Here is a 13,040-nt window from a genome sequence, read left to right as displayed (position 1 = left end):
ACTTTTTATTTTGACTAGTTTTATAAGTTATAAGGAGTATCAAAAAAAGGTTTAAAAACACATGTATGGTTGATTTCATAGTTATGTATTGTGGAAGATTTAAAACGACTCATAAGTTAAAATTGTGCAATAATTCATTTTTTAATAATGAAACTAACACTAAACATGCTTGCACAATTGTTGACTTGAAAAAAAATAATATTGCTTTCTCTATTACTCTGTATATGGAATAGACTATTGTCTATACACATCTATTATTATTTTCTAAAACCAAAATGTGAAAGTCCTCTCTCTATAGCTTTCATGCCTATAAAAACCAAAAATAAAAACATGAAAAAATAAAAATATTCCAATCCATTATAAATCATTTGATTTATTCTAAATTAATTTCAAATATCGATACAAAAAAATTTAAATCATGTATAAATAATTTGATTTTTTTTTTCTAAATTATTTTTAAGATGTTACAAATTACGGATAATAGTACCGTATATGTTATCTTTAGGATTATAAACAAGCATTTTAAGATCTTTTTTAATTTTGTATTAATTTAAAAATTGATAACAAAATTATGCACAATCAGTGTATTTAATATTATTTATTTATTTATTTTATTTTTAACTTCTTATAGTATTTTTCATATTTTATTTAATTTTTTTTTTAAAAAGGGTATAATACGCATTATGCTTTTAAATGGGCAAATGAAGAAATACTCCAACCATAATACGGAGTACGAATAAATATTCTAGGATCGCGTATATTTCCTTTTGCTTCATTTTCTGCAATAATCACTGTTTAATTTTGATTGACCTTTCTTCTGCATTAAAATATTCCCATCATCAAATCCGCCATTTTTATTTCTCTCTTTACTCTTATTCTTCTTCTTCTTCCTTACGATGAACTTCTGCAACAATCTCCATCTCCAGTTGGTAAGCACTTCTCTCAATCTCTCTTAATCGCATAATTTTTATTTTCCACTTTAATTTTGTTTATTTATTTTTTTTCACAAATTTCGCATTTACAATCCACAATTTTGATTCAAAAAACCCTAATTTTGCATTGAACTTGCTGTAATTAGCAGATATGAGCTTCTGGAAAGGATTAATCGATTCGTTGAATTCGGTATTCTCAAATTCTGATCCTTTGTATGATTCGAACTGTAACGGAAACCCTAATTCTTCAATTAACCGAACGGGGGAAACAATGGAAGTAGGTGTAGATGGGAGTAAGGTTTCGAATGAGAGAACTGCTGGTAAATTGAAAGGCTACTTTGATTTGGCGACGGGAGAGATTGATAAGGCTGTTAGAGCTGAAGAATGGGGTTTAGTTGATGATGCAATTTTGCACTATAGAAATGCTCAGCGTATACTTGCTGAAGGTGCTTCCACACGGCCTCCGTCGTTTATTTCGTCGAGGTAGTAGGGAAATTGATTATCTTTACTTGGCTGTATGCAGTTTTTGTGTTTGATCATGCTGTTCTTTACTGGTTTTTCTGGCAATATACTATTTTGGAATGTGCGGAACAAGTTTATGTATTGAATTTGAATGATTAATGTAACTGAATTTTATGATCCCCTACTTAGATTGCAATTTATGATATCACATTGAATTTTATGAGAGATTTCAAGGATGTCAAAAATATGTCCGGATAGAGAATGTGTGCCTGTGTGACTGTACTTCATTCTTCTTCTCAGTGTGTAGATTTCCTCATGTGCTTGTATGTTTTGTTTGGAATGCATGATCAATGAGTTGGCTACTACAGTAATATCTATCAAACGAAGAAAACCAATTTAGCTACAGAATCTGAAATATTACTGCATAAAGTTGATTAAATTTTGTAGTTTAATGAGGCTGTACTCTGTAATTATGGTTAGAATTTTTTTGTTATGGCAGTGGCGGATCTAGAAATCTCAAAATGGGGGTGCAATTTTTTTTTTTTAAATCTATACTTAAAAAAAATAAAATATTCTTGTCAAAATTAGATGTTGATTGATATTATTAATGTTTAAATAATGTGCAATGTTTATACTTGTTAGTTCTTATTTCATCCGTTCCTTTTGTATTAATACGAATCTAAAAAAAAGTCAAATGACTATATTCTATTTTCTTTGTGTATAAATCACAATTTGTGGTTACAAAAGGCTATGTAAATAGTGTCAAAAGTTCAAACATTGCAATAAAACAGAGATAATATATCATATAATTCATTTTATATGGATAAAATATTTACTATAAAATGTTGATTTTTGAAAAAATGACGAAGGTTGTGTTAATTTTAGTTCAATAAGAATAATCTAAGTTCAGCAAATATAAGATGAAAATTGAAAATAACAGGGCCTAAATATTAATATTGTATTTTTATTGTTTGGTTGTCTTTTAGAAGACCAAGTTATGAAAATGGGAGAGCAAAAACTATTAGAATACAAATTACATATTATACATTAGCCATGAATTTCTTTAAATTTTTGCAAAATGGGGATGCAAGTGCTCCCCTTGGAAGCCAAATACATCCGCCAATGTGTTATGGGCATCGTTTAAAAGTTGTTGTTATGAAAAAAGTGGTACAACTCTTTAAATCGGCGAAGGATTTGACTACATAAGATCTTACTGTAACTCTTTCCTGGTTAACATCCACATTCAAAAGATTATAGAAGCTCAGTGTAACAATTTTTAAGTGTGCATCAAAAATCTTGTACTTTTGAACTGTTTGAGGGTTTGTTTTGTTATGTGATTTGCCTTAGGAAACTAAATTTGACTAATTCTTCAATTTGCTGTAGTGAACAACAGAAAGTTAATTCCTACCATCAGAAGATATCGAAGTGGCAGGGACACGTTTCTGAGAGATTACAAATCTTGAGTGCAAGAATAGGTTCGGAATATGTGTATGCTCTGTTCAATTCACTTTTGTAGAATTTTCATAATATGTTTGATCCTTGCAAAGTAACGATTTTAGTTCTTATCTTTTTTCCTTCTTTTGCTTTTCAGGTACCAAAACCACCGGCAAGGTATGTCTTTGTCTATGTAATGGGTTTATGCAATTTGCAAGTTGATTATTTCATTATATATTCGTTGTCTTGAAACTTTTGCATCGTATGGGTCTATGCTTCGTTTGATCAACTGATTTGCTTCCCTCACTCCTCTATTACCTTGTATCTGCTGTTTGGTGTGGGACTAAGTTACTTTGCTTCTGGAGAAGTGATTGGTGGTTTTAACAGCCTTCAATGCGTCTAAAATGATGTGATGTTGCATTTTTCTTAATTATTTATCTGGTATCTGCGCACAAACAACCTGAGTGTGGAAATTGTGACTAATGCAAAATCTAGAATTTGGATACTACAACTTCATAAATCAGTTTGGTTGTGGCAGGGAGACTCGTAAGCAAGACATTTAGAGTCCAATTTTAGAACATATGTTTATTTTCCAGAGTAAGGCATGTCGTGAAGATATAGTCCACCTCTCTATTTTAGTTTGTCCCTGCTTGTTGTCTTCTTTGGCTAATAAGTGTTTATTAATCAATCAATTTTCTCTGCACTCTACTAAAATATTATTGGTTGATTCCCTACATTCATCATGTGTACTTGTTAATATATGTGAAATGTCAACAAAGAGTGTATATCATGTTGGTGTATATCCTCTTGCCCACTTCCAATTAGGTCTGTTGTTTTTATATATCATGCTAATAAATTAAATTTTTTGAGAAAGTTTTCAATCCACCTTTCAGATTACTTCTTCACATCCACAAGCTTCTAAGGGCTTCTCAAAACCATCAACTTTAATAAAAACTGTTCCACAGAGGCCATCAATTGTTACAAAAAGCAGTTCACTAGCTAGAGATCGAACGGATAAATCTGGAGCATCTAAATCAAACCAAGATACTGGTGGTTATGATGCAAAATTAATTGAGATGATAAACACAGTAGTTGTGGATAAAAGTCCTTCTGTCAAATGGGAAGATGTAGGTAAGACGAGTGGGTTCTTAGTTGCAAGTATTAAACCTGCTTTGTGCTTTGTTTAATCATCATTGAAAGTTTTGTTATTTGACCTTGTTTTATAATCTGTACTATGTGCTCAATTATCATTGAAAACCTTTTTTCTCAGCTGGTCTTGATAAGGCAAAGCAAACTTTGTTTGAAATGGTTATCCTGCCCACCAAAAGAAAAGACTTATTTACTGGCCTTAGGAGGCCCCCCCGAGGTATAGTGCGCTAGACTGCTAATATGAGATGTGATAATTATGCCTAATTACTTTTGTGGTAATTTTGAGTATTTTCTGCTTCTAGGTCTGCTTCTTTTTGGTCCACCCGGCAATGGGAAAACAATGCTTGCTAAAGCAGTTGCTTCGGAGTGTAATGCAACATTTTTTAATGTGTCTGCGTCTACCTTAACATCTAAGTGGGTGGGTGTTCTAGCCTTGAGTGAGTTGGTATATTCTTGTTTTTCTATAGCCTGCATGTCATGATCAATTCCTGTGCTACGGTCGTGATAGGTTGGTGAAGGTGAAAAGCTTGTCCGGACCCTCTTCATGGTTGCTATCTCGAGGCAGCCTTCTGTAATTTTTATGGATGAGGTATGTTTCTGTTCTGAATCCCAAAACTGATCTAGATGGTCAAATTCTTCAAAAACTATGTGAACAACTGTTCTGTAATGTAGTATGTTGTGTCTGGGTGCACGTGATATATACATGTTTTATCATTTGCATGTTAGAACCCCAAATAATACCATAAGTCATTCAATAGAAAACATTAAGATGTTACTCAACCCAGATAATTGTTTGCCCGCCTTTGGAATTTGTGGTTCACCATGTTTTGCATCACCAAAATTCTAACCAGGGCAAGCTAGTTGAGTTTAAGGAACATCTTTATTTTTTGTGTGAGTGGTATTCATGAAATGGTAAGTTTAATCTTGAAAGGTCTTATTGTGCCATGATGAATTAAAGATAAAGAAGTGGGCCTGTGAGTTTAATCTTGAAACAAGTTAGATGACCTGGAAATGTCTGGCTATTTTTTTTTTTTTTTTATGATAAGTCATTGCCATGAATGTGGAGCAGTCTGATATCTTTGTTTTCTTGTTTACCGAAAGTTATAACTTTTTGGTTACAGTGCAAGCCTTTGTTTATCTATGAATGAGTTCATCATATGGAGTATTATTGCAAATTTATGCCCTTGTGTACCTCTCAGGCTCTCACTTTAAAAGACTGTGAAACTTCCCCTTTCTATGTAGCCAATACGCTTTGAAAAACCTTGTATAACAATAGTACATTTACTAGTGATTATATTATTTTTCTTCATTTATGAATGTTATCGATATAATTTTGAAATTCTGCTGCTATTAATTTATTTTGGTTAGTGGCTGGTAAGATCAGAGACTTTGCTTCTAAATGAATGGATATTATGCTTTTCACTATTTGGAATATGTTGCCCATTATCAGCCCATAGTAATAGAAAACTGTATGGCCATCCTTACAGTTATACCCCCTATCAATTCAAAATTATACTTCGTAGGAAAATATTTTGCTACTACTTAGTAAATGTTCTCCATGTCAATTTTTTCCAAGGATTCTGATGTCCAATCGTAGTTTCTGAGGAAGCTCCTGTGTATTTGGTAGATAAACAAAAAACATGTATCAAGTTGCTATTTCGTAAATAAATCAACAAAAAAAATCCCAGTTAGCATGGCATTGGGCCCCACGTTTTAATAAAAAATCGTAGTTTCTGAGAAACGTTTTTTTTTTTATCTGGCAGATAAACTTGGATTTTCCCTTATTTTCTGAACTTTCATCTAAATTTAGGTCCTCATAAGGTCATATGTTTATTATACCCATTCTATCTGATGCAAATTCATATAGTAACTATTTTGCACCTGTCTTTCTTAATACGGAGGTTTTCATTAAATCAGCGTAATATATACTAATTTTTTATCATTCAACATGTAAATATTAGTTTATTTTTGTTGCAATCGCTATCTTAAATTCTTTCCTTAAAGCATCTACTGATTATGGGTATGTTTTGCCTTTTTCTTTTGGCAGATCGATAGCATGATGTCTACTAGAGAGGCTAATGAACATGATGCCAGCCGAAGGTTGAAGTCAGAGTTCCTTGTTCAATTTGATGGTGTCACCTCAAATCCTGATGATCTAGTGATAGTAATTGGTGAGCTCACTACACTTTAGTAGGTTGAAAAAAAGCTGCTTTTCAGAAATGGAGAGAGAGCAAACCAAAATAGTGTGCCTTCTTATAAAATAATCTTCACATATACTTATTTCTTATTTTGTTTCATCCTCTCTTTTCTTTTCCTATACAGGTGCAACTAATAAACCGCAAGAACTCGATGATGCAGTTTTGAGGAGATTGGTACTCTTTCTTACCTACTCCCCTGCCCCCCAAACTATTTTACCTGTTTCAATTTATATAATAAGTCTTCTCACTTTGATGAATTGTCAAAAATTCTTGATGTTGTCTCTACATTCGTTATTGACCTCACTGTGACAGAGAGATCTTTCAGTGATGTTTATCCTGGTGTCCGAGCTTGGATTGATTGCAATTATTAGCTTATACCTAGGCAAAACTCTATGCAAGTATTACTTTGTTCGATCCATTTACTTAGCCTTCCTTGTTTAAAAACTTCATATTTTATATGTTCACTGTGTACTCAGTTACGGAGTATATAAGAATCTTATGTATATATATTTGGGGCTCTTTTGGCTGATCATAGTGTTGGGACTTCTTTATATGTACCACTATCACATCCTTAGTTTCTTCTATGCTCATGTTATAGCAATCTTTGGCCAGGTCAAGAGAATATACATTCCATTGCCTGATCAAAATGTCAGGCGGCTTATTCTTAATCAAAAATTGAAGGGTCAAGCATTTTCCTTGCCTGGTAAGTATAATTTTACTCCATACAAGATATTTTTTTTAGTCCTATCCTCTCTGCGTTTTATTTTGATGTATAATTATTCGTTAAGTATATTGTCCCATGATACTTGTATGTTGTTCTTATACAACTGTTGTTACTTTAGCTGTATACATTCAGGAGCTTCTTGTTTATTCCCACCATCTACAAGTTCAAATAGCACAAGTCTAGATTAGTTAAAAGAATCTAGTTTGATTATCCAACCTTGTATGTTTTCTTGAGGTCTTCCAGACTATTTTAAATGCTGTTATAATGTTTTTGAACACTCTTACTAATGATTGTTTAAGAATCCATTAATGTACTGACCTTATTTTTTCTTCTGTATTCATTACTTAACTGAAACACTATTTTGACCCATCTACTGTTTTTTCCATGCAGGCCAAGATTTAGAAAGGCTTGTGAGAGAAACAGAGGGTATGTTATACTTGAGAGTCTCATCCGTGTTCTGGTTTTATGGCTTCAGGGGTATTACATGCCAGTATAGTTTGTCAATATTTATATTTTAAGTTGCTTTATGTTTTGTCTATTATTAGGATACTCTGGAAGTGACCTGCAAGCCTTGTGTGAAGAAGCTGCCATGATGCCAATAAGAGAACTTGGTCCAAACATACTCACAGTCAAGGCTAATCAGGTTGCTTGATTTGTTATGTGGTCATCATTAATTTGTTTTATTAAGCAAATGATTCTTAGGTATTTGCTTGTTTATCTGATATAACAGGTCAGACCTTTGAGATATGAAGACTTTCGGAATGCTATGACTGTGATTAGACCGAGCTTATCAAAGAGCCGATGGGAGGAGCTTGAACGGTGGAACAAAGAGTTTGGATCCAGCTAACCCACCATTTAATATGGTTAAATTGTATTTTGCTGACGAAGCTTGATCCAACTGAAGTTTAGTTGTGGGTTGAGACTTGAGATAGGGAAGAACATAAGATTGGATTCTTTCTTTGTTTTGTTGACTATTTATGTAAATCTTGTAAATGAATAAACTTTACTGATTAAAACGAAGTACATAAGAAAATAGGTTGTAGGAGGTTGGCTGTTATTGAGCATATTTGGTCAATATAAATATTTCCAACCTGATGTTGGAGGCTGGCTGTAACATCTTGAAAGTTGTATAATTGAATTAATGAATCTATAACTCGATATTATTAAGCATATTTGGTCCATATTTCTATTTCCAACAAGAGTTGTTGACGTTGGCTGTAACATCTTAAAGCTGTAAAATTGAATTAATGAATGGATAACTCGATACCTTGGATTTGCGCACTTAAGAAAAAAAAAAAAAAAGAAAAGGAAAAATGAAATTCAATTTCTATTTCATTCTTGATAAGCTTGTAATAGCACACGGATAATGTGGAACATATTTCTACTCCCTCTATCCTTAAAAGAACAACCTTTTTGGGCATTTTTCATAGATATTAAGAAACTTAAGTGGAAAGTACAAGTGTATGGAAAACCTAATAAAAGTATGTTATAAAGGTAAATTTACATATGATTTGTAAACAATTTAGTAAGCAACTAACATATTTGATATCTAACCTGACTCCTTGTACAATTGTACATTGACCGTACCAAAAACTCTAAGCAAGCAAATATTGATATGTCGCCATAGCTCATAGCTCATGGAGAGAGAAAGTAATAAAAGTACATGAAAAAAGGTCATTCTTTTAGAGACGGAGGGAGTATAATACCGGTAATAAAAATGCTGAACATCTCATGAAGTGATTTCTATATAATCACTTGCATAGTAATTATTGTCATATTATCTCAATCCTTCGTAACATTTCATACCTTTGCGCTATAATTATTATATCAACCACACCCATCTTCGATAAATCAATAATACAATAATCGAAGAAAATTGTTATAGAATGGAGGAAGTATAAATTTTCCAACTATTAGAAATCCTTTTTTTTTACACATATTATGCTGGATTTGTTAGAGGTATCAACAACTAACTATGAATTGAACTAACTACTCAATTTCCTTTAGCATTATCTCTCTACATGCATAGATAATGCAACCCTTATTCAATTCAATAAATACATCGATCAATGATCGTTTTTGGTTATAAGTCATTAGAACTGAAATTAAAAGAGAAATTGAATAATGTAACAAGCTAAGTAAGAACAAAGGTGAAAGGATAAAAGGTTTGTTTATCATATTTATATTCCAACCCTATCATATGAAATGATTAACCTCACTCTTCTTCAATCTTAAGAAGAAAGAACACTCGAATTAATTAAGGTAATCAAGAAATTCCTACCGGAAAACACAACACAGAGTACTATTACTGTTTTTAAGCTATAACCAAAATCACTACCTACGCTAGCAAAAAACACACAAGCTAGCCAACACAAGAACAGATTAATATGGCTAGGGACCTAGCTAGATTAAACTGAGTATCATCTTTAGACGGCAGAAACAGTCATCTGCACTTGTGGTGCTGTTGGCTTCACCGGGTCCTTCACGGGCTTCCCCTCCTTCGGTGTAGAGCCATAGTAGCAAGCGTACAAGATCAGTTGTGCTACGGCAAGTATGGCTCCAACCCCATTGCCAATCTGGGCGCAACAAAGAAACATAGGATTAGGATACTAATTACAAGCATTGTAACACGCACATTGAAAATGACTAGATGAAATGAGGTATAATTGATTACCAGAATGTAGGGATCAAATCTGATGAAGGCATACGCACTCCAAATGACTCCATTAGCCAAACCAGCCAATGAAAGAGTCAATGGCATGAATTCAACACTCTTCGTTTTTATGACCTTGTACTGTTGCGCCAAACAAACAAATTTTTCATAATTCAGTACATGATATACATGTATAACTCGTAATTAACAACTACGTTACATACTAAAATCGAAAAAATACAAGTACAGATGCAAAATTCATACCATAACAGTGAGAGGTGCACCATAGAGAATGATCCCAAAGATGTCACAAAAGATCCCAACAAAGGTAGACCTCGACGTATGAGTGTGGAACGCAAGGAGTGTGATACAGATCAAGGCAGCCAGAAACACAACTTCCGCAAGATAGTACATACACATTGATTTCTGAATTGCAACAACATAAACCAGTTATAATCATCATCACAACAAAGAATATGACTAAAATTCAGGGGATTTAATTTTCCTCAATTCTTACCCTCTTCTGATTGTTAGCATATCTCAGGTATACCATGTTGTAGCAAATGTACATAACAAGTCCAACACTGTTAACGGTGGTAACAAGAATGCTGTGAGGATGCACGAATGGCATCGAGTAAAACACCCACATGAAACAGTTGATTATACCAGCTATAATAGGGTGAAACTTGAATTCCTCCACTGATTTGTTCTTAAAAATCCTCCAGATTGTAGGCCTGTTACATACGATACATCGTTCATACATTTCTCGTGTTAATCAAAATCGTACCATACATTATATATTACCGCATTACAATTAATGTATATACTCAATCTAAACTTCCATACTTTGGCATAAGATTCAATCAACGTATGCAAAGATTATAAATTAGATTAATCACTAATCTTTTGTTAAATTGGTGATACGGTGATACCACACACATCCAATATACATAATCACACCCTAGAATCACAAGCAATTATTATAAACACATTCAAATTAAAATTATTCAATATAGTTATAATCCAGTCCAACTTAATTAATTCAATAATTATATTACAATTAAAGCACTAATTAATGTAAAAACACAAGAGGAGAGAGAAAGTATTGTAATAATACGGAGTAATAAAAAAAATACATACGCAGGGGAGCAAAACAAGCAGAAGGATGTAACATTTCCTGCAAAATTAATCAAGGAATCAAAATTAGTTACTAGCACTAAATAATTAAACAGTGTGATTAAACAAAATTAGTTATTATCACTAAATAATTAAACAGTGTGATTAAAGAAAATACAAAAAGCGTGGTAAAGAAGAAAACACACAAAAAGTGTGATTAAGCAAACTGAAAGTTGCACTCTAGTACTCCATAGTACATGCATCAAATTTGGGTAATAAATACAAATTTTAATAACAGAATTACTACTTGTAATTATAACAACAACCTTATATTTCGCCGATTTTTTCGCCTGCCGTTTTACTCACGACTACCTCAACTCTTCAACACGCCGTATTTTTTACTTTTTCACTCAATCATTACCAATTATTAACCAAAATTAATTAATTAAATTACAATGTCTTTTTCATTACTCCGTATTTTGGAATTTTGATCAAGATTTATTATTAACAATGACCTATTTTGACGTAGCTTAATCAAGTTTTGGATACAAATTAACTCCATAATTACGACATTTATACAATTAATTGTTAGCTAACTTCTTGATTATAGTCAAGACTAGTAAAAAAAAAAGGTGATTAAGAGAGTTTGATAACTGTAAAATTACCAAAAAAAAAAAAAAAAAAAAAAAAAACCTACTAAGTAAGTAATCAAAATCAAATCGATATTAATCTAATTTTCTTTTTTCATTTTATACTTCTTGATTTTTTTTTTTTTTAAAAAAAAAAAAAAAAACTAAGAAGAATTTCATGATAATTTATGCAATTTGAACTACTATTACTACTATAACGTAATCAAGAAAACTATTTCGATGAAATTCATGCATTAAAATGATCGTAAGATAAGTTTGAACGATTGCATGTAACTAATAGAAGATTTTCAAGAACAATAATGCTAACTAATACAATTATTTTTTCTAAAAAAGGAAGAACAAAATTAAAGTAGAGAAAATTATTCATACCAATAATTCCGAGAATACTACGAATAACATCAGGATTCACCATTGTTGAATAGCTTCAAGAATCAACAGAAAGAAGACGAGAAAAAGAGGAGAGAGAATTTAGAGAGAGAAATTAGAGAGAAAAAAAATATGAATGAATTGAAAAGTGAGAGGAAAACTGAAGAAAATGGGCTGAATTTATAGAAAAAAGTTGACTGAGAAAGACTTGCACTAAACCTTTATTTTGTGTTAATATTATCGGATTATAATTAATATTTTATCATATATATATAATGGAGTATAATTGTAAATTTTATCCAATGTTTAAGATCTTAATGTAAAATGACTAAAATCTCATTAGAAAATTATAATTATCTATTTTTTCGTTGTTATCTTATGAATGTAATTATTTATCTTTATTACCGATACCTTATAATTTAACCTGTGTTAATCTAATTATTGTAATTAAGATTGTGATAGTAGTAAAAGATTTCTTTATTATTATAATAAAGATAGATTAATTTTATTGGATTCTTGTTTGAAGTGGATCGACTCTGATGCACGATATAAATGCTCCATGCAACTTATTTTCTGCTCCTAAAGCAATTAATAACTGAATGTACGTTTTTAATTTCTGTTTGATAATCGAGCAACTAAATAATGTTGTTGCATGCAATATGAGTGAGCTTGAGTGCTTGACCACATTTCTCGTGAGAGTCCGGTTTTGTCCGGTCCGTGTAATTCATGCGTGTGTGTTATCATCTGACTACGTGGTGAACGGGTGAATGCATAGTCTCATGTGCACCGTATATATAAACTTTACTGTATACGATCTTATCCCATCGTAGTTAATAGTTGTCGTACGTAAGTAGGTATTGATTGAATTAGATGCAATGTAAGAGCTAAATAGGTTGCACATGTTTGATTAGACGAGTCCCTTAATAAGAGTAGTTATTGATTACGCTTGCATTGAAACACGTGGAGAAGCATAGGGTGCATGCAACTAACCCACTGCACAGTAGAGAAAGCTAATTAAGCAAAGGTTCACATTTTGATCGTTATAGTGTGTGCATTCTATGGATGTTATAGACTTATAGATACACGATTTATGTATGAGCTTACTAGTTAAACCAATTAACAATAGACTAGTAATGTACTATAGATTTAAATTAAGGATTGCTTGCTTGTAATTATAAGCTACATAAAAGGCTTGTATGTACTTTTTGATGCATCCGTCAATAAATTAGTTTATATACATGTAACAAGTTTTAAGTTCGTCGATCTCTCTTTTTCTTTAATTTGTACCCCCGGCTTTAGATTTTTTTCATTCATGCACCAATTCTTATATATAATATTGATTGTATGGTATTTAGC

At 32.0% G+C, this 13,040-nt stretch overlaps 2 protein-coding genes across 3 annotated transcripts; one reads left to right on the top strand and one right to left on the bottom strand.

Annotated features, from left to right (window-relative positions):
* The first annotated feature begins 770 nt into the window (after positions 1 to 770).
* Positions 771 to 8,069, top strand: LOC145586740 (uncharacterized). Of its 2 annotated transcripts, none has more exons than XM_081643646.1 (14): positions 771 to 929; positions 1,079 to 1,415; positions 2,778 to 2,869; positions 2,986 to 3,005; positions 3,722 to 3,959; positions 4,099 to 4,194; positions 4,280 to 4,395; positions 4,486 to 4,566; positions 6,025 to 6,148; positions 6,300 to 6,349; positions 6,788 to 6,878; positions 7,290 to 7,325; positions 7,445 to 7,542; positions 7,630 to 8,069. In XM_081643646.1, exons 2-14 carry the CDS (start codon positions 1,084 to 1,086, stop codon positions 7,744 to 7,746), a joined length of 1,491 nt encoding a protein of 496 aa, XP_081499772.1. In that variant the 5' UTR covers positions 771 to 929; positions 1,079 to 1,083; the 3' UTR covers positions 7,747 to 8,069. The 2 variants fall into 2 exon arrangements, with proteins under 2 accessions (XP_081499772.1, XP_081499773.1); XM_081643647.1 differs by having other exon boundaries at positions 776 to 929; positions 1,082 to 1,415.
* A 1,256-nt stretch (positions 8,070 to 9,325) lies between these two features.
* Positions 9,326 to 10,315, bottom strand: LOC145584431 (bidirectional sugar transporter SWEET6a-like). Its single transcript, XM_081641271.1, has 4 exons — positions 10,070 to 10,315; positions 9,817 to 9,978; positions 9,574 to 9,693; positions 9,326 to 9,475 (listed from the first exon to the last, which is right to left on the bottom strand). Exons 1-4 carry the CDS (start codon positions 10,313 to 10,315, stop codon positions 9,326 to 9,328), a joined length of 678 nt encoding a protein of 225 aa, XP_081497397.1.
* Between the last annotated feature and the right edge of the window lie 2,725 nt (positions 10,316 to 13,040).

Source organism: Chenopodium album, chromosome 16 (genome assembly GCF_948465745.1).
Source record: "Chenopodium album chromosome 16, dcCheAlbu1.1, whole genome shotgun sequence".
Classification (NCBI taxonomy): Eukaryota; Viridiplantae; Streptophyta; class Magnoliopsida; order Caryophyllales; family Amaranthaceae; genus Chenopodium; species Chenopodium album.
The sequence above is the reverse complement of the archived record's forward strand: the minus strand, read 5'-3'. Positions and strand labels throughout refer to the sequence as shown.

Excerpts from the sequence above, each read along its gene's own strand:
- LOC145584431 (XM_081641271.1), bottom strand. The coding sequence starts at position 10,315 with ATGTATGAACGATGTATCGTATGTAACAGGCCTACAATCTGGAGGATT. Across the intron at positions 9,694-9,816 it reads GTGCACCTCTCACTGTTATG|TACAAGGTCATAAAAACGAA; the intron begins GTATGAATTTTG and ends TTGGCGCAACAG. Across the intron at positions 9,476-9,573 it reads GATTTGATCCCTACATTCTG|ATTGGCAATGGGGTTGGAGC; the intron begins GTAATCAATTAT and ends TGTTGCGCCCAG.
- LOC145586740 (XM_081643646.1), top strand. The coding sequence starts at position 1,084 with ATGAGCTTCTGGAAAGGATTAATCGATTCGTTGAATTCGGTATTCTCA. Across the intron at positions 4,396-4,485 it reads CTACCTTAACATCTAAGTGG|GTTGGTGAAGGTGAAAAGCT; the intron begins GTGGGTGTTCTA and ends CGGTCGTGATAG. Across the intron at positions 6,350-6,787 it reads ATGCAGTTTTGAGGAGATTG|GTCAAGAGAATATACATTCC; the intron begins GTACTCTTTCTT and ends ATCTTTGGCCAG.